This window comes from Falco cherrug, chromosome 6, assembly GCF_023634085.1.
Source record: "Falco cherrug isolate bFalChe1 chromosome 6, bFalChe1.pri, whole genome shotgun sequence".
Lineage (NCBI taxonomy): Eukaryota > Metazoa > Chordata > Aves > Falconiformes > Falconidae > Falco > Falco cherrug.
In genome coordinates this window covers 42836336-42860922 of record NC_073702.1, presented here as the reverse complement: position 1 = coordinate 42860922, position 24587 = coordinate 42836336, and the positions used below count along the sequence as shown (strand labels likewise).

The 24587-nt window shown below is 37.4% G+C and overlaps 1 protein-coding gene across 5 annotated transcripts in view; it reads right to left on the bottom strand.

Moving 5' to 3' along the window:
* UTRN (utrophin) overlaps positions 1-24587 on the bottom strand; it is a 386253-nt gene that overhangs the window by 220293 nt on the left and 141373 nt on the right. For all 5 annotated transcript variants that reach the window (XM_055714514.1, XM_055714513.1, XM_055714516.1 and 2 more), the window contains 10 exons: positions 22856-23028; positions 18118-18268; positions 16571-16746; positions 15303-15438; positions 12991-13140; positions 11700-11784; positions 9906-10111; positions 8677-8794; positions 6583-6788; positions 5488-5642 (listed from right to left, as the gene is read on the bottom strand). In XM_055714514.1, the coding sequence (XP_055570489.1) occupies positions 5488-5642; positions 6583-6788; positions 8677-8794; positions 9906-10111; positions 11700-11784; positions 12991-13140; positions 15303-15438; positions 16571-16746; positions 18118-18268; positions 22856-23028 (1556 nt within the window). The remainder of the gene's footprint in view (positions 1-5487; positions 5643-6582; positions 6789-8676; positions 8795-9905; positions 10112-11699; positions 11785-12990; positions 13141-15302; positions 15439-16570; positions 16747-18117; positions 18269-22855; positions 23029-24587) is intronic.

Sequence of the window (24587 nt, the reverse complement as noted above, 5' to 3'; positions counted from 1 at the left end):
GCCTGAGTACTTCTTATTGACTAAAAATCATACAGAGTAGAAGCACTGAGAGTTTGGGGTATTTTTTTCTCTTTTACAGTGAGCAGTAACATTTCCCTTAATCTGTAAGAGTTAAGTATTGAGGGATGCAAAGTCAAATATGTAGTTCTCTCAGCTAAAAAACAAGACTTTTGACATTGTCACTCAGACAAACAGAATAATACACTGCCATCATAACAGTCAAGCCATGCTCAACATGCTTACATTAAAAAAAAAAGAAGGAAAAAAGAAAAGACCAGAAGAATATAGCTCAAATTTTCCAATCAATCCAAAAGATCTCTAGTTGGTACAAACACAAATTTTTTTGTTTGTAAGAAGATTTTTAAAAATGTAAGGAACTCATTTAAAACTTTTAGATTATATTGTTGGTAAGCAACTTCAAAATATTTCCTAGGAAAAAAAAGAAGATCACATTATAATTCTGCATAATAGAACTACTGCCTTGTCATTAAAATGAAACTTAGATGGCAAATTGTTATAGTCAACGATTTTAAAAGCTCTGATTAACAATGTTAAATAGAGCACAACAAGCTAAATTTCATCCATTTGAAGATGTTATTCTCCAGTATTCTTTTTCCCAAAATCAGGACAAAAGAAAGAAACAAGCTGTCCCACACTAGTACACTGTATAGAAATCCGTAACAGAGCTACTGTCCAGAATGCTGCTGCTAAATAAGTAGGAAGTTCAATTTTATTGTCACATCAAGCATTAATGATATTGGAAGACTTCAGGTGTAAAGTGATATTTAATTTCAAGTATTTGAAATTATGAAGCATTTGATATTTTCACATGAATTGAACAAGTTTCTCCAGACAGGCCCAAATTTCTGTGTCTTCTACCTCCTCCTGTTCTGCTTAGGCTTTCTTTCCTCCTTGCCAGTGGCAACAGCACTACTCAGCAATATTAGGGAATTTAGATTAGAATCATAAATTTCAAAAGTAGTTAAAATATTCTTTTTGAAAAAGAGGTTGCAGTTCTTCAGTACCGTTAACGATGATGTTTCAAAGCAGGCATTCTGGTTTACTATCACATCAGAGAAGACAGATGCAAGAAAAAGCTGTTTTCCTTCAAGGGCAGCAAGAAAAATCTCATGCAACCCCAAATCTACCAGAATTACTTTCCTAAGTATTAGCATAACCAACTGAATTTTATAAAGACTACTTGCAAAAAGATAGTGTTGTGACCTCCACTTCAAGAGCTTAGGTCTTACGTCACTTGTTAATAATTGTTTATCCAAAATAAGACCGTATGAATTATTTCTGACTTCATGCTTGTCTGAGGTTTGGCTAGTGGTAAATAACTAGCAGGGCAGGAAGCCTTCATTCTTTCTTCTCACTTGAAGCTCTGGAACACTTCACCCACTCAAGAAAAAATAATAAATAGCATGACAGGGATTACAAATGGTTTGATAGATATTGCCTAGAGAAGATAACAAGCACCAGCTCAAGAATTAGAGCACACCAAGGAACGGCAAGAAAAATGTAAAATAAAAGCAGTTACGAGCTCTGACTTCAAAGCCCCTTCCCTCTGCGGGGATCTTCTTCCCTAGCAGGGGGTTAAGGCCAAAGGTGGAAGAACAGGAGTGACAACAGGAAGAACACACTGGTAATAAAGGTGACCTCCAAAGAAAAAGAAAAGCCCCAAAGGATGAAACACTAAGTGACCTAGATCTCTAAGTCTAAGTACTGATGTACTAGATGGGAATTGAGGCAACTTGAACTTTGTAGCTAATAACATTCATTGAAAAATGTTGCCTTCAGCCTAAAGTTTTAATTTCTCAAACTTTCTGCTTCATTGAAAGTAAAGAATGAAATCCTATTACAGTCCCACTGCTGTCAAGATATTTGAATTTAAGCTGAAATTCAATCCTTTTACTAAATATGTATTCCAGTAGCATAAATTAACAGATTTACAACTAATGTTCTGAGATTACACGGATGCTTTTAAAGAGGACCCGTATAGCAGTAGCAAGCAACACTTTTACAGAACAAATACTTCACATTTGTGGCCTTTACTGAAAGGAAATGAAAATTAATAAGTATCCCATCCTATAAAAAGACAACTCAGATTTTCAAAGTATTCTACTACAATTAAAACAGCCTCAAGAGACAGAGGGTCCTTCTAGGATGGAAGAATTAAATACAAGGAGAACCTAGAGAATCCTTTACAAATCCAGCTAACTTCACTTAACACAGTGAAAGCGGAGTAGGTCTAAGCAGATTCTATTAGCAAAGGCACGTCAGAAAAAAAAAATAGTAACTCTAATAAGTCTTCATGATACTGTTTCATGTTCCTGTTCCACCCAATTATTTTTTCAGATTTAAACTAAAAAATGTGTAATGCATACAAATGTGATCAAAACAAAGTCAGAAAATAACACCAAGACAGTACAGACAACTATAATCCATTACTGAGGCAGCAAAAAACCACACAGAATTACTACACTTTCACCCTAAAGTATAAAAATAGAACATAAATAGCCAGTGGGCAAAGTATGCAGTTGACAATGTCAAGCTGGGGAGTTTCAATCTCTTAATGCCAAGAGTTTTAAAATAAGCTCCTTCAACTTTACATGCCACGGCTACAGTCTTCCTGTTAATGTCCTTGTGCTAGTCAGGACTCTGAATCTCCCAGGTGATATTACTAAGGTCCCCTTGCACAACCTCCAAGCACGGGAACAAACTGGTATTTTAAAGCATTATGCTCTAAGTACAGATCTGCACTTATAGAAGCCATAGGGCCACGTGTGTGCTCCACATACAACCGCTGCATGTCCTGAGATCTGCCACATGAAGCAAGCCTAGTCACTCAAAACTCACAACTATTTCTAGTTATTGCATTTAAAGCAAGTATAAAAACCCTCACTCCCTTGAAAAGGTGTTTTCACTGCACATTCTCCCCTTTTAATTCTGCTCTGCTGCTCCATGGGGTTGTGTTGAGCAGCTCCACACTCTGCCTACCCACTGGCTCAGAGTTCTCCTTTACATTCTGTCCCTAGTTAAAAAAACAAAAGCAGAGAGTCATCTTCCTAAGGCTGCACGCTGCAAAAACAGTCGCCTCAATGATAATCAAGGAGTTTCAGTTATACACAACACAACGCAATTGCTTATTATTCCAGACTTCAAGCAGATTCAAAAATAATTAGAGGCTTCCAGGCAGGAGCTCTTCTTTCTGGTCACCTGCTCTGAGTGCTGGGCAATTTTATGCCGGTTCTAGCCAAAACACCGCAGAGTTTGAATGTGAATGAGCCTACTACAGAGCTATAGTCTACTGCTACTACCAATCCAACAGGGAGCTGTTTCCCCTCACCCTCTAACTGCATCTTCATTGCCAGATGTCATGATGACATTCAGATGAAGTTAGTGGTATTTTTTGGAAAAATTATTAGTTTGGTTTGAGGAAAGAAAGTACGATCTGATGGTGAAAATGCTGCAGTTCCTAAACTTAATGCAAATGAATGGTCAGGAAGGGCCATTTTAGGAGATAACCTCATCACTATGACCTAGTTCAGAAAAAGCAATAAGCCAAGGAAGTTCTGTCATACACCAAAGCCTTTCCCACAGTCTACTGGAAGTTTTCTGAACCATGAAAAGAAGTTCATACCACATAGAATAATTATGAAATGGTTTACCTACTTGAAAAATCCTTTGTCTCAAAACATTTAAAGATCACCAAATTTTTATTCTCTCTCAAATGATCACATGGAACGAACCGTACAAAATTTTGCCTATGGTGTAACTCATCTCTCAATGGACATCACCAAGAAACGCTGCTGCATCAAAAGCACAAAATGACAGAAGTACCATTTTCCTCCAAAGAGGGATAAGAAGACATCCTACTCCGCTTCCTTCATTACCTACTTCTTGAAAGCAGCACTGAGGAAGATGACTTGGGGATGTCAGTGGATGAAAAGTTCAACATGACCCAGCAGCACGCACTTGCAGCCCAGAAAGCCAACCATACCTTGGGCTACATGAGTAGGTTGAGGGAGGCGATTCTCCTCCTCTGCCCTCGTGAGACCCCACCTGCAGTACTGCATTCAGCTCTGGGGACCCCAGCGTAAGAAGCACATGGACCTGTTGGAGCGAGTCCAGAGGAGGGACACAAAGATGATCAGAGGGCTGGGGCACCTCCGCTATGAAGACAGGCTGGGAGAGTTGGGGTTGTTCTGCCTGGAGAAGAGAAGGCTCCGGGGACATCTTACGGCAGCCTGCCAGCAGCTAAAAGGGGCCTACAGAAAGACTAGAAGGGGACTGATAGGATGGGGAGTAACAGTTTTAATCTGAAAGAGGGTAGATTTAGATTAGATAAAGGGAAGAAATTCTTTACTGTGAGGGTAATGAGGCACTGGAACAGACTGTCCAGAGAAGTTGCAGTCAACCCATTCCTGGAACTGCTCAAAGCGAAGTTGGATGGGGCTAATGTAAGAGTGTTCCAGCCCATGACAGGGAGGGTGGAACCAGGTGGTTTTTAAAGGTGCCTTCCAACCCAAAACATTCTCTGATTCTTTGAAGTTCTCCTCCTCTCACTCCCTAGGACATAACATCAGCTTCAGAGGCTTTATTACCTAGGATTTTTATTTCCTTCACTGACACCTCATTACAAAAGCAGTTGCCCTTTACGTGCACATATATGCACACACACATACAGACTTTGGTTGCTTGTCATCTCCCCCACTCCCAAATACACAGGATCAATTTTCTCTTCTGCCCCTCTAACCACCAAACACACCATTTAAGCTGCTGGCACTGAGTCAGACACTACTGTAAATTTTAATGGTCTATCAAATACTAAAAAGTATTTCTGCATAGATTAGACTACCTTGCAGGGAAAAAAATATTATGCATAGGGAAATACCATATTTTCATTAAGATATATTTTCAAATATGTCTTATAGAGGATGACAAGAAAGAACTAAGCTTCAAGTCTTTGTTCCTATAACTCAAGTATCTTCTAGATGGGAGTGCTAGAAGCATCACACTCCAGAACCCAAAGCACAGCCCCACTGAGGGAAAGCTTCCATTAGATGAAAGACCATAATGAATTAATGCACTGGAAGACCAAGCCGAATACTTACAGCCTTATGAAAAGGAGACAGAGCAACAAACTACAAAAATACGTAAAGCATACCAGCGTTAAGGAACAAGAGAGGAACTGTTCAAAGATGCTTAGAGAATAACAGCCACAGGCAAACTGAAGACCAAACATAAGTACTTTTTTTTTTCCCCTTTAACAAAATGCCACATAAACAGAAAGTCATACAGAAGCCTCCCATGAACTGTGGGAATTTCAATCATCAAAACTCAAAACAGCTTCACTGTAATTTACTTATTACGCACAGTAGCCCTGAACACTGTAGTAAAGCAGAGACTTCAGTTCACATGTATACATAGGATACAAGTTTAAGACAGAAACAGTTTACATATAGAGTGAAACCTTTTAATTACCTTTGGTTCAGATTAACCCAACAAGTGTTCATTTGGTCAGTAGTTTCCTTCACCCTCCTTGTATCATCATCACGATACTCTCGAAGAAGTTTATTAGAAAGATCATTGAATGCAGCTACCGTGATGTCACCTCTATGTAAATCCTGTACTAACAACTAAAAAGTAAATCCAGAGTGAGATATCAGAATAAAAATCAGACTATGCTTAATATTATGCATTTTAACATATTATAAAGCCCTCCTTTTTCCCCTGCTCATGTAGAGAAAGACAATGAAAAGCTCAAAACTGTACTAAAATAGCTATGGATCAGTAAGGAATTCTTACAGTCACACTCCTTGCTTCTTTCCATACCCAGCTGCACCCCTACATTATCCCTTCATGAATATATGTGTATATATATACACACACACACACTTTTTTTTTTAAACTCTAGTATAGTCTTGTTCTAAATACGATACTGATAAGAGCCCCTCATTGCTGATTTGCCTCTTTAGTTCTCATCCTGTGCCATCTACAACCTGCCCTTTTTCTGACAGCCACCAAGACAAAGGACATCAGCCTTACTTATTTATCACAGCAGGTTTGCTGCAATATGAAAAGCAGTGAAGACTGCATGGAATTCGGGGGGGGGGGGGGGGCATGGGGAAGTCTTCAATACACCTAGCACCCATCAGAAGTCAAATTCAGGATAATTTTAAACAACTTGTTCCATTTCTAGATTTACTAAAATACTGTTAATAGGTTCCTATGAAGTAATACATGCTACATTCTGTGGCTGTATGATTAAACTTTTCTTCGCCTGAGGTTCGAGCTTTTTGTGTACCATTTATTTGATGCTGCACTGTACTCAATTCAACTACACTTAAAAAGGACACACACGCACACATGCCCCCTGTTTCCCTCTCAGAAAGTGATTCTTAGCAAGTCTGATATATTAAAAAACAGAGACAATTTAGAATATATCATGCCCAAAAAGAGACGGAATTGCCAAGTAAGTCCTACAACTAAATTGTATATTGCACATCAGTTGAATCCAGTAGCATTACATAGACTGAGGAATCAGGTACAGAAAAAAAAAATTGTAGATTGTCTTACTTTGTTGTCTGAAATCTGTTTGGCGAGCATCTCTTTTGGGGCCTGCAGGAGCATATGCAGACGGATCTCACACTGCTCCATGAGGCGCTCCATTTCTTGCCTCTGCTCATCCCACTGCATGCTGTCTGTCAGCATGTACTTCAGCTGCTGCTGTCGCACCTCCACACCATGCTGGGTGTTGTCCCACTGGTTCTTCACCTTCTCCACTATGGAGGACAATACAGAATATGAAAAACCCAAGGGAAACAAACAAGTAGCCATAACTACCACTTAATTCTTAGAACACGAAGCAATAACGTAATTCATTCTCAAATAAAGTAGTTCCCATATTCAGTATTTTAGTTCCTCATGTAGTTTACACATTCACACAAGCAAATGAAAAATGCAAGTGTTTGGCTATCTCTTAAGTGGATCAGTATACAGGTGACAATTTTTACTTCTGGAATATTTCAAAGGCATTATTTTACATTTTAAGTACACATGTGGGAGGCACAGCTGCACTGAAGAGATATGCCAGCAGCAGGGCTCCAAGGAGCACAATTTTAGGGTGACTGCTATACCACCAAGTCATCTTTATGCATCTGCAACATAAACCAGTATAAATAATGAATAAATAAATAAATACTGTTTAGATCTGGATAGTTTATACAAAGTGACCTAAGCTTTCCAGACCACTATGTGTTTGAAGACAGTCTACTGGCACCTGCACTACAAATTTGGCCAACGTAGAAACACTCCAGTAACAAACTACTTTGGCACTTTCATTCCACCAGGGGTTTCTATAGGCTTATGTAGATTACACAGCAGAACAGAGAAGCTATTGATCACACTGCATTTCCTTCAAGTATACTGTTCCTCTCTCAATGACTAGAGTTACATTAGATGATCAATAAACAGGCTTTAACCTTTAATAAACAGAGGCTGAAAAAGACATGACCAGAGCCTAGGACAAAAAACAATGTGTCAGGGAAAGCAGTAAGCCTGCCTTGGGAAATAAATTAATAGCATCATACCTTTTCCTTAATGCTTGCAGACCATAAAAAAAAGCACATTACTTGACAGTCTACAGAATTAGGACCAGGTTTCCCTATTACCTGTCATGACAGTTATTAGGGACACATTATATAACTAGAACTAAAGAGTAAAAAAGCAAGTGTAAAAAAAAAAAGCAAGCCAAACAAAAATACTAAGCTGGATTTCTTGAGCAAATATGTATTCCAAGCAGCAACAGGTAGGCAGTATGTAACAGATCATATATATATATATATATATATATATATTACCAGTAAGCATTCAATTTTATTAGAAAACTAACACACTTTATATTTAGGTCACTTCAATCTTCCATGAAGTAAAAATGCCGAAGATTGTGCTTGAGCTATAATCACTTAAATGAACTTTACCCTTTGCAATCTTGTTTTTTTAAAAAATGTTTTACAATTATATAAAGCCATTATGCTTGATCTGCTTGAAAAGATCTCTTAACTTTAATAAATTCAACAATATTGTTTAGATTCACAAAGCTCTCAGGTCTGTGGCAGCAAGTGCACTTGTCAGAGTTACTGTATTACTGGTGGACAAACTCAACACTCTGAAATACAGATTCACCAATTTCAACCCACAGGCAACTTTCAGATTATTTTTTAGGCATCACGTAAGTCATAGAACTTCGAAGAAAGCTTCAGTAACTCAACAGAAAATAATAATGGGGTTTTATTAAAAAACCCATGTTATTATATTGGATAAAGAGTATGTTCCTTTTTATCAATAAATAAGAAATTCTCATCCCTGGGTCTGTAGCCACCATGTAACTCAAATTATGTAACTCAAATTCTTCAAAAGATATTTTGAAATCCCAACAAAACCATCTACCTTTATACTTGAAAATATGGGCAGTCAAGAAAACAAGTGACAGTTCTTGTCCCAGGAATTTTCATTAGACTGTTAGACTGAAAGCCACTTAACTGCTAAATTTTCAGTTTCAAGGAAGGCAACTTCAGCTAGGCTCAAAATCAAGACTTTAAGAAAAAGATACGAAGATTTTTTACTGCCATGGGAGCGTTGCATTTGCAAACACAGACTGCAGAAACTTACATTTTTCTGTGATCACTGTCCTTATGTCTGAACTGGAAGTTTTATTTTTCAAATTCTGAGCCAATGTAAAAACAGAATCAAGCTGAGGATGTCGCTGGTCCAAATCTGCCTTTGTTATCTGTTGAGAATTAGAGTATCATTTTTAAGTCCAAAAATCATTTAGTTAACATCATGTGTAATATTTTTAGATAAAACATATATGTGTCACCACAAGTAGATGGCTGTTCCCATCGTTATTGTAACCCTTGAACTGTCACATTATTACAGTACTGCTTTAAAAGCAAAAATATTCTGAATTACAGTTACTGAAAATCCAGAGATTAACCTGTACAAACTACACAGTTACTACAGTCATTGTACAATATTTTCCCATATCTGTTTTTCACTCTCTCATAACTTATTTTTCTCTTACCAAGCTCTGATCATTTATATATAGGGGTGGGGAGAGGCTGTGAGAGAAGAAAAAAGAACAGGGAAGAACAATCTGACCATATATTGTATAAAAAATGTAGTTGTTTCACTATGGTAATATACCAGAAGCCCATATTACAAGTATTGTACAGTTAAAAGAAAGTGTTTCCAAAGTTACTGTACATCACATTACTCTCTCAAATTCCAGATTATGGTAGACACACTTGTTTAGCCTGCAGCTTTTGCTCTACAGTTACTCATGTTCATTGATATCAAGTCACATAACATGAACCTTAATGGCAGCATACATCTCACAAATACCACCTTTAGTCATTGCTCAATACAGCCTGAGCTATCAACAGAAACATTTACATCAATGTTACAACTTTCAATCATTTTAGCATGTCTCTGGAAATCAGTGTAGTCTAACTACAACACAAAAAAATTCATTAGAAACCACTAAAGAGTGCATCATAAAGGTCACCCTCCAAGCAAACATGAAGCTACTCCAAAGTCTGCAACATAATCTATCTATACGTTCCCCAAAAGATGTCATTTTCAGAAGGCATTCTCTATATGCTTTGTTTAAAACAAACTGCAGTGCCTAGCTCACACAGGGACACTGGAATTAACAGGAAATAGTAAAGGGGTGAGGAGTGTAATAATGACAGCCCTTAAAGTGTAATTTTCAAGTTTATATTCAGTTTCTTTTTCTTTTTCTTTTTTTTTAAAAACACATGTAATTTCTTTACTGACTGCACAAGCTATTAAAACATGAGCCAATTTTCCAATCCACTGGTTTTCAAAAAAACACATACTTTCATTCGTGCGATAGTCCGATTGATCTCTTCCGCATTTCCCACGGTGACTATGTTTGACTTGAGCATCTGGTCAATCAATACCAACCAGTCACCCAGCTCTGTTGTAGTTTTATCCAGATCAGCAGGTGCAGAAAGTTCTAAAGCCTGCTGAGTCTGAACAGGAATTTCCAATGAGGAAGATACTAGCACCACCTTTTGGACACCTGAAAGAGAGTTTGGGGTTTTTGTTAAGACAAAAAAAAGTCATGCCCACATGTGCAACTGTGGGAATTAGAGGGGAGGTTAGTAATTCCTTTAAATATGCAACAGCATCTACAGAGCAAGCACAGCAAAATTTGTATTTGAGACACTTTAACCCCTAGAAACTAACTAAGCTGGCATTTCTTTTGCCTTTTTTTTTTTTTAAGGTGATTAATTATTTAATTGTATTCCAAAGACTCACCCAAATGATTCAGCCTAAATACAAAACAAACAAGAAGAAAACTTGCAAAGGCAAAATGACATTAAATATAATGGAGTGAGGCTAAACACTGACAGAGAAGAGAATTGACACTTACTAACCATAATCCTTTCATTTAAGATAAATGTCTAAAGTTGTATTCCTCACTTTTGTATTATGTGGCAGAAAGGTTTTTCCCACACTGGCTTGAAATTCACTTAAGCACAAGCAGGTTGAGCTACGGCAATAGATGCTTCATGGACTTCGCAACACACGACTGCCTTAAGGGAGATGCCCACCAGTTTAGCTCCATCCTTTCTATCTTTTCAAACCTGACACTGCAAAGAAGTGAGGAATGAGCTGAACAGTAAGGATTTGCTCCAGGAGCTATGTTTGGTTGTGCTCTAGTTCCATGAAAACAAGCTAAAATCAAGTTAAATCAAGTTGCAGCATGAATACTACACACTTGCTTCAAGCAATGAAATACAGGAGCTTTAATTAAACACCCTGTAGGAAAAGAAAACAAGCTGAATTAAGGTTTTGAAAGGCTTAAACAGAAGTTGGTTTTCCTCCTTAAATTTTGTTTATTGCTGCTAAATTAAAAAAAAAATGGAGTTAATTTACTGAAGTTAAGCTTCAAATTCTTTTCAGGCAAGGGATGTCTTTTTTATTTAGTTTTCTAACAGACTTAGGCATCTTGTTTACAGTCTGTATATGCTGATCTGCCTCCAACAAATTGAAAAGACAGCCAGTTTCAGGGTCCAATACAAGACCGTATCATATTTAGACAGCTTCCCCTATAAGATTCAGGAAGGTAAGTGTCTAGCAGATAAGAAAGACCTGTCTGCATCCCTTCTGAGCTGAAAGATGCAGAATGGCCTTTATTTATAGGACTGCAGAGAGTCTGCATGCAGGAGAATACTTCACACATAATTAGCTGTAGAGGAAGCTTCTAGTGGATCTTAATTACTAAAAGGCATGACCACAAGGCACAAATCCATAGGAATCCAGGCTGTCACAAACATAGCTGTTTTGGTTTTTATTCTGTATAGTACATTGGCTCCTGATGAAGAGGGTAAAGTTTTACTAAAACAGTCCCCCATTTCAGAACTCTTAGGGGAATACCAAAGGGCTCTCCCAACCTTGAACTGCAGAGTGACTTTTTCCCTAACCAAACGCTCCCTTCCTCTCCCACAGTGACATGAAGTTAGCCCCAAGTACAGCAGTAGACAATGTTTCCTCATTTCCATTGTCTAAGTTCATAGGGAAGGTTTTCCTTTTCGGATTATTTTTGACTACCAAAAGGACTAAACTCAATACAATTAAGCACAACAGTAGGTTTGATCACTCACCAGAAGGCTTTGCCTGTGTAACAAGATGAGACTGCCCAACAAATGCCTCTAATTCTCTCACTCTGTCAGGCACTTCTCTGAACACCTACAGCCAACAGAGAGGAATAAAAACAGTAAGAGTACCTATATTAACAGCAGAAAAGTCATCACTTATTGGAAGACAAAATATTCTATACAATACTTGCTCCAACAGCACACCTCCGATATATTTCAATATTGGTATCATCATATTTGTATATCATCAATATTGGTATATCATATATTTCAATAAGGTAGCATTTAAAAACAATAAAAATTATGCCAAAAGGTATTCAGAGTATTATTTCAATCCATTCCAGTGTCTTACCTCAGTCTTGGAAAGAAATAAATGAACTGTTGTAGACAGGTTGTTTACACAATTTTTTACTACCTAAGCATCAAAATTATGACTCATTATTTGAGTACACTTTGAAGGAAAGATGATACAAAGCTTGATATGTGGTCAGTGACAGGGAAGTGGAGCAACAGAGATAATTTAAAAAGAAAGAATATTACCATTAAACTCCATCGTAGTAAAGGCAAGTTTGCCCACTTTCCTTTTTTAAGTTTTTAAAAGGCAGCAATGGAAATGTAATACACAAAGTGAGGGAGGGGGAATCCCCATTTTCAGGGCTGAGTAAGTAAAAACACATCTTTATTTCTTTCCCTGAACTATCAAAAGCCCCTTTCCCAATGAACTCTTACCTCCCTGTTCTATAACATAGTCCCAAACAATTATATTCCTTTTTCACTTAGGCATCCAGGCTTTGCTTGAAAAAAACCTGGTTTTATTCCAGCCAGAAAGTTCTTTTCTTCTCACACACTTGCCATTGAGAATGAACAGTTGAATTTCTAATTTACAGCAGTTATACTCAAAAAGAATCCCAGACACACTTGGCAAGATTTTCTCACTAAACCCTACCACAGTTTCATTTGATTTCCTCTTAACTGCTGCAAATATTCAACTTTCCTATACAGCAAAGATTTATTGTGACTCTCTTAATTTCAAATTAATACATTACCGTTGCCCTCAAGTGAAATATTTTTGTCCCAGCTGTTTAAAAGAAAGCCAATACAAACAAAAATAAAATTAAAAAAAAAATGTCCACCAGTGTTTTAATGTAGACGTGGACTGGGGCACGTTTCCTGCCCATGCCTGCATGGCTTCCAAGAGATTTTATATAAGTCACAGGTACATGGAAAGGAAAACAACCATTCCAAGTACACCGCTGTATTTTCAACTTCAGGTACCCAATGCTGAAGAAACGCACACCTTGTTCCACCTCACATTGAGGGACCGCAGGCAATCAGAAAGTTTGTCTTTTTCCTGAAGATCAACATTTTTATCCAAAAGCACTTCAGGTTCAGTTCTGTTCAGCCATTCCAGTTTGTCTCCCTGTACTTCCATCTCTTCACTTAAGACCTAAAAGGGGCAGAAGAGTTTCAGGCAGAAGCAAAATGCATACATGCTTAAGCAAGTAAAGAGGAGGGCGAGGAGAAGCTTTCCTTTAACTCCAATATTTAGAAAACTTTCCTGGAAATGTGTAACAGAAAACTTTCTATTTTGGTTTCTATGCTCTGTCAAGAACTGATTAAAACATTTATTCAAATATCAACATTTGTTGCTAACTGGAAAAAAACACAAAACTGCAAATAGCCAAGATACCTATACCGCCTCACATCATGCACACTGATTCTCATCTCACAAGATGCTTCTGTTTGATCAACTCTGGATGTGTCATTTGTATCCAAAAGGCAACATTCAAAGAATCAAAACTGTTGCCTGCATTCGTTTAAAAAAAAAAAAAATTATTTGCATTATACAAGTACACAGTCAATCACTACAAAGTACTTTATTCTTAAGGAAGTGTACTCTAAACGTATTTAAAAAACTAAACATAACCTTACAACTTCATTTTGATCAACCTCCCACAGCCTTCTTTCTCTTTAAATAATGAAGTACAGGTCAGATCCTGGGAAAAGAAAAAACTTATGCTTGGATTCCCACTGACTTTAAATCAACTGTGCTATTATTTGCCTATAGACCACAAGGCACTGTGGAGTAGGAATCACAAATTCTGTCTTTGAAGTACTAGAATTAAAAGAAAATTACAACAGCAAGTACACATCGCATTTATCCATCCCAATATTTACACTAATCTCTGTTACTCCAGTATTACGGAGGTATGCATAGTAAAGTGACATGAACACAGGCCTGGAAGGGAGATCACTGAACAGAATACCCTGCTACAATAAGCATTGTACCAAACAGAGCCCATCCTAAATTTTCAATGGTCTACCTTAAAAGCATTACTTTTTAAAACACATTACATCCTTTTTAATTGGAGGCTGCTCCAGAAGCTCTGTTTAGAAACATTCTTCCCATTCCCAGCCTGTATTTATTCCTAGCTGATCAGTTAGCTTCTGTTATTCCCTCTTCCCTTTAATAATAGCTCATCTTCCCTATACTTCCTTATCTCGTCATCCTTTCCCTTCTCATTGTTCTTTGATGAGACAAAACAAGGCAAGCTCTGAGTTTCTTTGCAGACGAGAAGTTCTCCATCCTCCTGAACAGCCCAGCAGTCTTACTCAGTACCTGTTCTATTGCAAACTCACCTTTCCTTGATATACTTAACGACAATTTAACATGTTCATGTTTTCATAGGGCTAAATTGGTACTTAATTCTCTAACAGTATTTTTCTAGCAAATTCTGCTCTTTCCCGCCTTATTCTAGTTCTACCTTTTACTTCAGGCATCTATACTAAAGGTAGACGACAAGAAAAGTTAAACTTTCATGATAGTCAAGACTACAAATACTCAACTGACACAAGTCAATTAGGCAAACACAACTGCAACTACTGTACATCATGTATACACATTTGTTGGAAGTTCAAGCCTTTCCACCTGATTTGGTCTAACAAAGGTTGTTGGTTTTGGTTTTCTAAAAATTACTGATTTTTTTTAAAAAATGAGTAAGCAGATTTGTTGGATTGACGATTCCTTCCATTCTTTTAGGATTCCAGAAACATTCTCTTTCACACATCCTACAAACTACAGATATTTTGATGTCAAAGCCAGCCACAGAATAAACAGGAATAATACACACATACATAAGCACCCAACTTAACTGAAATGACCAAAACCCTTATCATTTAAAAACCAGGGTAAATAACATCTTACACACGTAACAAAGTGTTAAAGCTGCCCAATAACTGGGACAATGGCACTGACTTACCATTTTAAGCTTACCAGCTTTTTGCTAAAGTTTTGACAATTATAAAGTTGACTGGGGGACACCACCTCCAGTGAAATATCACTTACTAAATTTTATCAGTAGTACATGTATTTCTCACTTTCCAATACATAGCCACCTACTTCTGGCTAGGTGACATAGTTATCAACTCAACCCGAATTCATTATGGGATGCATCTTTCCTGTGTAAGTAATCTCACAAAACTGTCCCACACAACCATAATATTCCTTTGGCTATTTACAATGTGACAACTCCCCTCCACAAAAGTCATGTCTTGATGCTTTGCAGAAGACATACATGTGTATACACTACACACACTAATCAGTCTTGCCTGTAATTCTTGCAGGTTTTCTTCATGGTCGAAGGTATATCTTGTGTCCAGAGCATTTTCTGTATTTTCCAACCAGCAACGCATCTCATCAAGCTTCTTTCTGTACTCTATCAGCTGCTGATTCTCTCCTTTTAGTCTTAGAAAGGAAAACAAAAAACTCACATAGATTTCTGCAATGAACACAGCACATCAGTCCTACGTTACTTCTGATGCAAGAGTCACATGTTTTTCAGTGGTTGGCACATTTTAAAGGAGTCATTTTGGTATTCAAAGGATTTATCCTCATAATTAATTTGCAAGTATGGTGCCATTCAATACTACCTCCTTAAAATAGATAAATTTCTGTTCCAACGTCATAAAATCGACTTCTAACAGTCTGCAGAAAACATTAAACGTAATTGACAGTAACGACAACACCTTCAGGCCCAACCATTATAAGCCACTACAAGGTCACTGTTTGTAAAAGTATTAGAAATGTCTCTAAACCCTCAAAGGGAAAATTCCCTATATCACACAAAGCTTTAACAGACCTTCTCAAACTAAGCCAAAAGAAATCTTACTATGTTTCTAAATGTGCCAGGAGATGTTAAAAACATATAAATAGCCTCCAGAATTAACACTTTTTTTCCAGGGATTGATTCTTACACAATTTTTTAGCAGTAAGAACAGAAGGGAGACCTTATATTCCCAGACATGCTGAAAAGTCACGTATCTATCTCAGAACACTTTGATCTTCCAAAGTAAATTCAATGCTACTTCAAAATGGGTTTTCATTTTTTTCAGAAAATATCTAGTCAGATGGACTAAATGGCTGCAAACACAGACCTAATCATCTTATTTTGTAGTATTGTGGAAATTCAAGAACAACACAAGTGTTTCAGTTAATGTGTCTTGGACAAAGCAAAAACAGAAATCAAGGTAATGTACTTACAGTTCAGCTTCAGCCAGAGAAAGTAGCTGAGTATTCCTTCCTAAAAAAAGTCTGGCATAGCAATGAAATTGTTTTTAAAACAAAGGGAAACCATAAGAAAAGAAGTTTTGTGATTGTCATTTGGTGGGTTGTATCAAACACAGACTCAGTAAGCAGCCAGCTGCAGGTGCATTTATGAGAAATTGGTTCTAGAAGACAGTTCAAAACACAGAGGTCTGAATGTCAGGGAAATTCAGATTAATGACAGCATGCAACAGAACCTCTCCCAGAGTCTTCTAAGTAAGACTCTCCTCATCGGATCTGATCAGACATCCAAATTTCTGATTAATTTTATTACCTCTGTTGTCTATCCATAACCTCCACGGTGATTGCTTTCCAGCGTCTATTCAATCCCGCCAGCTTCTCCTGTAGGAAACTCCCGTCTGTAGCAGACAGTTTCTGTATGATCCCTTCCCCAGTTTTGTTCAGTGCTGAAACACTGGTCTGATGGCTGCTGACTCCCTCTTCAAGTTCCTGTCAGAAATATAAAAGCCACACGGAATTTTATTACTGACCTACAGTGACTTTGATCTGTGGCTCATAATATGCAGGATGAATCCTGGGTGCTATTATTTTACTGAAACAGGCACTTAAAGACATCTTCCTTAAAAATTGGATGCCGTTGGTTTAAGTTATTAGGAGTCTGTTGTGGAATCTAGTTCAATTTTCTAATGAGTGTCATAAAAAGATAATGACACAGAATAGGCTGCTGAATGCTACTTAGGATCACAAGGCTTCATTTAAACCATCAGTGTTAAGAGTCCACACTCATGTTTGATTCCTTTCCTCTTAATGTACAGCAGCTTTTAGTAGTGCTGACAGATTGTATGACTTTTTTTAACCAGTTCTTTTCATAACCTATGCCCCTAATTATTTCTGTAACTTCACAATATTTTAGCTAGGATTATTATGGTTGTGCTGCCGTGGTCCCCAGACATCTCAGAAAATCCATGAAACTAAAGAAAGTCAGAAGATGTCAGGATCAAACCTTCAAATATCCTTAACCACTACAAAAACCTTAGGTCGTTAGTAAAAATTATTTGCAGCTAGATCAGGAAATCTCAAGAAAGAGAACGCAAATGTCCTAGGAGAAAACTCCCAACAGCAACAAAGATAAAATAAAAACTGTATTTTGTAGGCAGAACTTACATTTCTTTTGCAACACACACCTAATTCTTGGATAACCATTACTCCCAAAAGGGAAGAAAAAATAAATATCTGATCCTTAGTTATGTTTTCCTTATTTAAAGGAAGTAAAATAGTTTTGCTAAACAGAAAAGCCTGCTCTTTCATAATGATGAGGTAGAAAGACATAAGGGAATTAAATTCCAGAACTGAAGTCTAAAACAATAAAACCCAAGCCATCTCTAATTGGAATATTCTCTTTTTCTAGATTGCTTATACAAGGCAAGATCATGCAAAGTCAATAGTTTCAAGAAATGTTTTGCTAAGTTATAACTGACTGTTGTTGGGGTCCATTTTTCTTATGATGAGTAGAAAGTAAGTGAAATAACATACTGAACTTCTTAACTGATTAATGTATTTTTAATGCTGTAACAAAACTTATACAACAACAAAAAGTATGCCATATTTGAATTATCAAGTTAGCTCAGATCCATCCATAACTAAAAGTCATTACAAAACCCCATACTATAAGCAGTTGAGCTCTTCCCCAAGAATCAGTTTAAACTGCAACTGAAAAAGAAATTTTAAGAGTTACCACTTTTTATAGTGTAATTTTGCACAGCCTAACTTCAGATCTATATATCTATAGAGAAAACCAGAACTTTGGAAGAAAAATCTAGGCTTTCGGGCTTGCTTGCTTTCTGCACAAATCACACATACCTGCTGATGCAGCCCAGCTGTTTGCAAGTCCAGGCTGCCATCCGGACCACGGGCATCTGCCAGCAGCACTTCAGCTTCCGTCACCCAGTGGGAGAGGTCATTGAGATCACAGTGGAACTGCCTCCACGCCTCAATCGCTCTATCAAAGCAACTGTTTGAAAGCAAAGCATTGAAAAATTACCCAAACCACTTCAGTGAAAAGGCCACAACTCCTACTCTGGTGAGCAGAAATTTGCCTTGACAAACAGAAAGGCTAACACACTGCCTGGTTAACCAAGACCCAGTACTGAAGGCTTCCTGACATAGTAGCAACTGGTAAAAGCCAATAGCACAGCCTGGCATTAACTTCCAGCTGAAGGCAGAAGGGGCACTCCTAAGCAAACTTTTCTTTCTATCACTCGCATTGAAGATTGATTAGCTGCATCAAATTGGTCTGCATAACCCTTTTTCTCTTTATGATAAAACAGTTCAGATATCAGACATGTGGAACATGAACCAGGATTAATTGCTCAGATTATTTTTTTTATTCATAAACTATAGGGTCCTGGTGCCTGGAATTTAATAAGTGAAGGTGATTTTGACTATATAGAACTGACTGTATTACCAGTGGGGCTGCATAAGTAAGTCTTATGCAATTTAATCACACAATAATTTACCAGGCATTTCATTATCATCATCTTTGCAGCCTCAAATTAATGTGTAGCTTAACTCGAAGGGCAACGTTTTCTAGCACGGAAGAGGCTCCATTATCACAGCCAAAAGGCTGCTTTTACCTAAAATGAGACTTTTACTATGTTAACAAACTAACAAAAACAGTCCATGAACGTTAAACAAGGAATCCATGTCAGAAAGGCGGAGAGAAAGTCTCTTGCTTTCTATTTGTTGATTGCAAACTTTATGTTAACATTATAAAGCAAATAGTACAGATACCTCAAAGGACACAGGACTTATGAAAAACAACATGGAACACCAACAGACTGGATAGTATCCTGGCCCAAACTAATAAAAACAGTAGTCTTCAAAGACATAGGAGGTCAGGTCTCCTGCTAATAAAAGGACACCCTAACGTCACAGAGAAGAACTTCATAGAATCACAGAATTTGGGTTGGAATGGACTTTAAAGATCATCTAGTTCTCCTTGAGTGTGACCATCCAGCCAATAGCTTATCCACCAAGTGGTCCGTCCGTCAAACCCATGTCTCTCCAGTTTAGGGACAAGGATGTCATGTGGGACAGTGTGCTCTGCACAAGTCCAGGCAGATGATGTCAGCTGCTGCTCCCTTATCCACCATTGCTGCGACCCCATCTTAGAAGGCCACCAGATTTGTCAGGCACAATTTGTCCTTAGTGAAGCCATGCTGGCTGTCACTAATCACCTCCTTATTTTCCATGGGCCTTAGCATAGTTTCCAGGAGGATCTGCTCCACCATCTTGCTGGGCACAGAGGTGAGACTGGCCTGCAGTTTCCCAGGTCTTCCTTTTTCCCTTCTTACAAATGGTAATACAAAGATCTCATCTGCAGCCCATTATTTTTGCCTTAATTCCAACAGCAGACATTCCAGCATTACTGCATATATACAGAGGCAATATGAAATGAGCAGCATTAACAACAAAGATATCTGAAACCAAACTTTAAAAGAGCTACCATTGCATCAATTTTCTTCACTAATTAAATTCAACAGTCCCTAAGTTCCTAGTGGGATTATTTTCATCAAAATTATATCCCATTTTTAGCAAGACATCCATATTTCTTGGCACATACAGGGCTTTTTAAATATTCTTCTTCATGTGGACCAATTCCAATAAAGGAGGAAGCCTTAAAAATCTCTACTTAAAGTTTTCTGACTTTACCTCCTAGCTCCACCGTTTCAGTTTCCTGCACACATCTCAATTCACTAGCCCAACCTGTAGACTGACCCCAGATCTCAATCTCCTTTTATTTCTGAGGTACATTTCAGTCTAACTGAACACACTGTCTCATGATAGTATCTCATTTCACATTTAATGAGAAGAGATAGTCTAAGCACTTAAAATAGTTTAGAAGAATATTTTATTGGCTCCTTTCAAAATGAAAGTTTTTGAGGGAGTTTTGAACACATGACCTTTTCAGAATCCAGAATTTTTAAACTGTAGAAGAGAACACTTTGAGATACAAAGCTTTAAGTCCTGCCGTTTCCGTTGCGAGCCTACAGTTCCATCAGTATTTTGAGCAACTAGACAAAGTCTGACTCTGATTTTGAGCCAGATGCACATGCTGCTGTTTCCCTACAGCCCGATAAAAGTAATGAAGTCCTGTCCTACAGCAACCAAGGCTTGGCTACTCCTTGCCTCCTCCACAGGAATACACTTGCTTCCAAACCACTCGTCATTCCCAAGTCATCAACACCTTTAGCACTGGGGGAAAGTCCATGGCAGAAGGAGCAAAACTAGTGAATCAGCATAGTTACAAACAGCTCAACTAAGCATTAAGCCCCCACAGGCACACAGACATTTTACTTCACACATATGTTCAGATCAAATTGAAGTCAACTGGACTTAGTTAAACACTTAGAAGCTTTGCTAAATACAGTTTAATCCAACTTGAGCTTGGCTACATCAGAGCTTTTTTCAAAGGTTCAGCTACTTAACTGACACTATAACAAAATCGCTACTACCTCTGAAAACTAAATCAATCTTTTGCCACAAAATTCAGATGCTGTTTCTCCTAGTTCTGTCAAAATCTCCACCCGCTCCAGAAACAGAAAAAAGCCAAAGATTAACAAGGACATAAGAGTCTTCTAGCCTTCTTGCTTATTATTGGGGCAACACTAGGAAAAGCAAGAATAAGCTTGATTAAAAAACTTCCTTAGTAACAGAAAGGATATAAAAATACTAATGCCGGAAGACAGCATTTTAATATTGATACTAACATTGTATTCGTTAATCAAAGTATATGCTTCTGTTAAAATTGCAGCACTTGATATCTTCATGAAGCTACATACCATTTAGCTTAAATTGCTAGTCCAGTAGTCCCTTTTGTATGGAAATCATGCCCAGTACTATTCTCATTAAGATGCACAGCCTTACAAACTTTTTGAAGCACAGTATTAATTTGTATTCAGTGAACCAACTGAGGAGGTAATCTGTTGCATTTTGCCAGCTAATCATAAATAGTGAACTTATTCTTTGATACACTTATCTTTTTCAATCGGAAGACGAGGTTTCTCGTTAACCCTGGCTACCTAATGAAATCAAATTTAAGCAGTAAATGAAATTGTGCTCATACTTACAAAAAGATAATATGAGTTAAAGCATTTCAATTCAGTTACGGGGGGAAAAAGGCATAACTAAAGCTTAGCAAACATCATACCTATGAAGACAACAAAATAGCTGCAGGCACATAAATATAGATAAGCACCAGATTCTGGAACATTTGTCTCCAAATACAGCAGGTGAGAACAGGCAGCCAGCAAGAGCACAGAAAGTGGTATCTAGCTGGCACCACTATTTGTTTTCAAATGAAAAAACAGTGAAACAACAGTGCCTGATGAGTTATTAGAAACCTTGATGCTTCACTGTTCCGATGGCCCAGAACTTCTGGAAGTCTCTGCTTAAACAATACCAACAACCAATTTTCATATTCCTATACATACACCAGTGATCCAAAGAAAGAGTTGAAAACAGCAGCTTATGTAATACGCACTCTTCCTAAAAATATGTCTTCAAAATACACTATCAAATGTCTTTGATAACAGATTTCTGGTGCTACAAAGTAAGTGAACATAGCTAGACGTTACTTTATGCTCTACAGAACTTTTGCATTAACCATTACCTTATATCACCACTAAAAAGCAAATACTGTTAAAAGCAAATTAACTACAGTATGAGCCTTTGCATTTAACTTTAAGTTTCTTAAAATTATTTTCAGTTCTTAAGGTTTTTTTGCATAGCAGCAATCTTAGTGCCTGCTGCTGTTTGCAGTGTGATTATCTTCGGCTTAGTTGTAACTTCCTGAACCCATACCTTCATACTTTCACCAATTCCAACCTCAAACGCCTTTCTGACACACTTCCAAGTTCGACTAAATGTTTAAAAACAAACTCAATACCACTTTAAAGTTGATTCAGGTAATAAGGCATTTTCAGTTTAGAGTATCTTCTGTAAGGGGTGGGGGGAAAATCAAAGCTTAGTTTAACTTTCCACTCCCCAATGTTTTTGGCATAAGTGAAATTACAGCTATTTGATATTTGTGGAAAGGAAATGGGAAACACTCTTTTCTTTAGCACTGATTTCAATATTCTCTTGTTCTCTCAACAACAAAATTTTCTAATCCGGTCATCTTTAATTACTTTCAACAAAGATTATTGGCAACTATAAAACATGTTGTATTTTAAAGGCCCCATTCTTTCACAAACTCATTCCCTCCTTCATAAGCAGCCTTGAATTCTTTGTTAAAAGATGTTCTACTCCACATTTTTCTTCTAGAATTTTGCTTTGCAATACCTTTATAAAACAAAAAATTTATATTTTATAAACAAAATATTCTATTTTATAAAGCAATCAGCTTCATAAAAACACCCAAACTACAATTTGCATGTTAACTGTTTCAATACTTGATAATTCTGGCAATTATTGTGTAATACTAATATATTAAAGCTGATTACTCCCAAACTCTATCTTGATCATTAGGATAATGCATATATTGGAGTACACAAAGTATTTACCATGTGGTCACAGAAACCAAACATCCTTGACTTACCACTTACGATCATTGTACATTCTGTTAATTCTGTCCCATTCTGCATTCAGCTGGGTTAGCGCATCTCCTATTTGTATCGCCTCAGGTCCAGATGCTTCCAATATAATATCAGGCTGCTTTTCATGTATGACCGCAATTTGATCCCCAAGTTTATCCAAAACATCTTTTATGTTCTGCAAGCACAGTAATGACACAAGCCATTAGTAAAGTCAACACCAGGAGGAAATAATTTAATAAAAAAAAAAAAAAAAAATAAAGACAACCAAAACCTCATCTCTTCAAAACACTGTTCCAAAAAATCAGTATCTAAAATAAGAGCATGACAATGAGCATCAGCAGTTTATAGATTAAATCAGTTTTAGCAACTGAACTGAATGATCCATTACATCTTTTTAAGTATGTGTCCTTCTCAGTTTTTTTTATAAAAAATATGAACTATTTTATATACCCAATCTGTTACTGAGGTAAAGGGACACACCATACTTCTCAAAACAGCAGTATCTTCATTACTAATTAAGTCTGCCCATGTCACAAAGACACTATACATATTCCTTCCTCATGTAAAAAACAAGCCACAAGACATGACTTCATTATGCTTCATGTAACCTCCTATATGCATAGAACTTCAAAAGCATAAGCTACATAAAAGTGTTAGATTTAAAGCAGACAGAGTTAAAGCAATCTCAAATACCATTGAACTATGATGTGAAAATACCTTTAAACCAGATGCTGCTGTAAGACCGCCTTGGTATTCAGAGGACAAACAGTCCATGCAAACAGTGGAATTTACTTATCTTTTTGAATTTAAAACAGTAACCCCTCTAAAAATTCTATGCTCTGCTACTTGCTGCTTCTGAAAGAATCCTTAGAACAAATCAAAATTTCAAAATCAGATGACAGACCTGCACCAAAATGAAGTATTTCAAACCCATCTTAACATAAACACTCCTAATTGTACTTAGGGGAGCACAGAAGCAGAGTAAATAGGGACAAGAGAATCTCAAACAAAACAGGAGTCTCATGCGCTTTGTCAAAGGTTGGCATCATTCCCGTATTTGCTTTTGAAAACTATGACAAAAAAAAAAACAAATACAAAAAGTGAAAGCATGTACACAGCATAAAGAAAATCAGGTTGGAAAGTGGACTAAAATTCTGAAAGCTTTTAAAGGACCTGTATAACAGCTACAGAAACAACTGATCTAGCTCTTGGTGAGAGGCAAAGCCTGACTGACTCAAATATAAAGGCACAGACCCCACTATGCTTCCCAACCCACGGAGGTACATCTACGCTATACCACACAATGTGCAATTTCAAACGCCAGTGGATGCTTTCTGAGGGAATCTCTGTATCCTGCTCCTTTGCATGCGCAAAAATTAACCAGGACTCAGACTCCTACACACTTAACTCACATTCAACAGCAGGATTCATTATTTTCAAACACACTTTCTTCATCCCCTTTTGAAGAAGGGCAAATCCTTAACTACTTCCTCATCATTAATCACACAGGTAAATCCACAGGCTGACAATGAGAAGTGGGAGCTTAAAACTGAGCACATGTCGATGCTTTGCTAATCAGAACAGGTACCACTGTCTTACAGCCTCATATATAGCTACATTCAAAAATCAAGAATCTCCCTTTCTCCCTCTTCCCATATAAGCAATTGTTTTCACATGACACAGAGAACAGCAGCTATATTGAGGAGACCAAGCAGGAACATAAGGAGATTGACT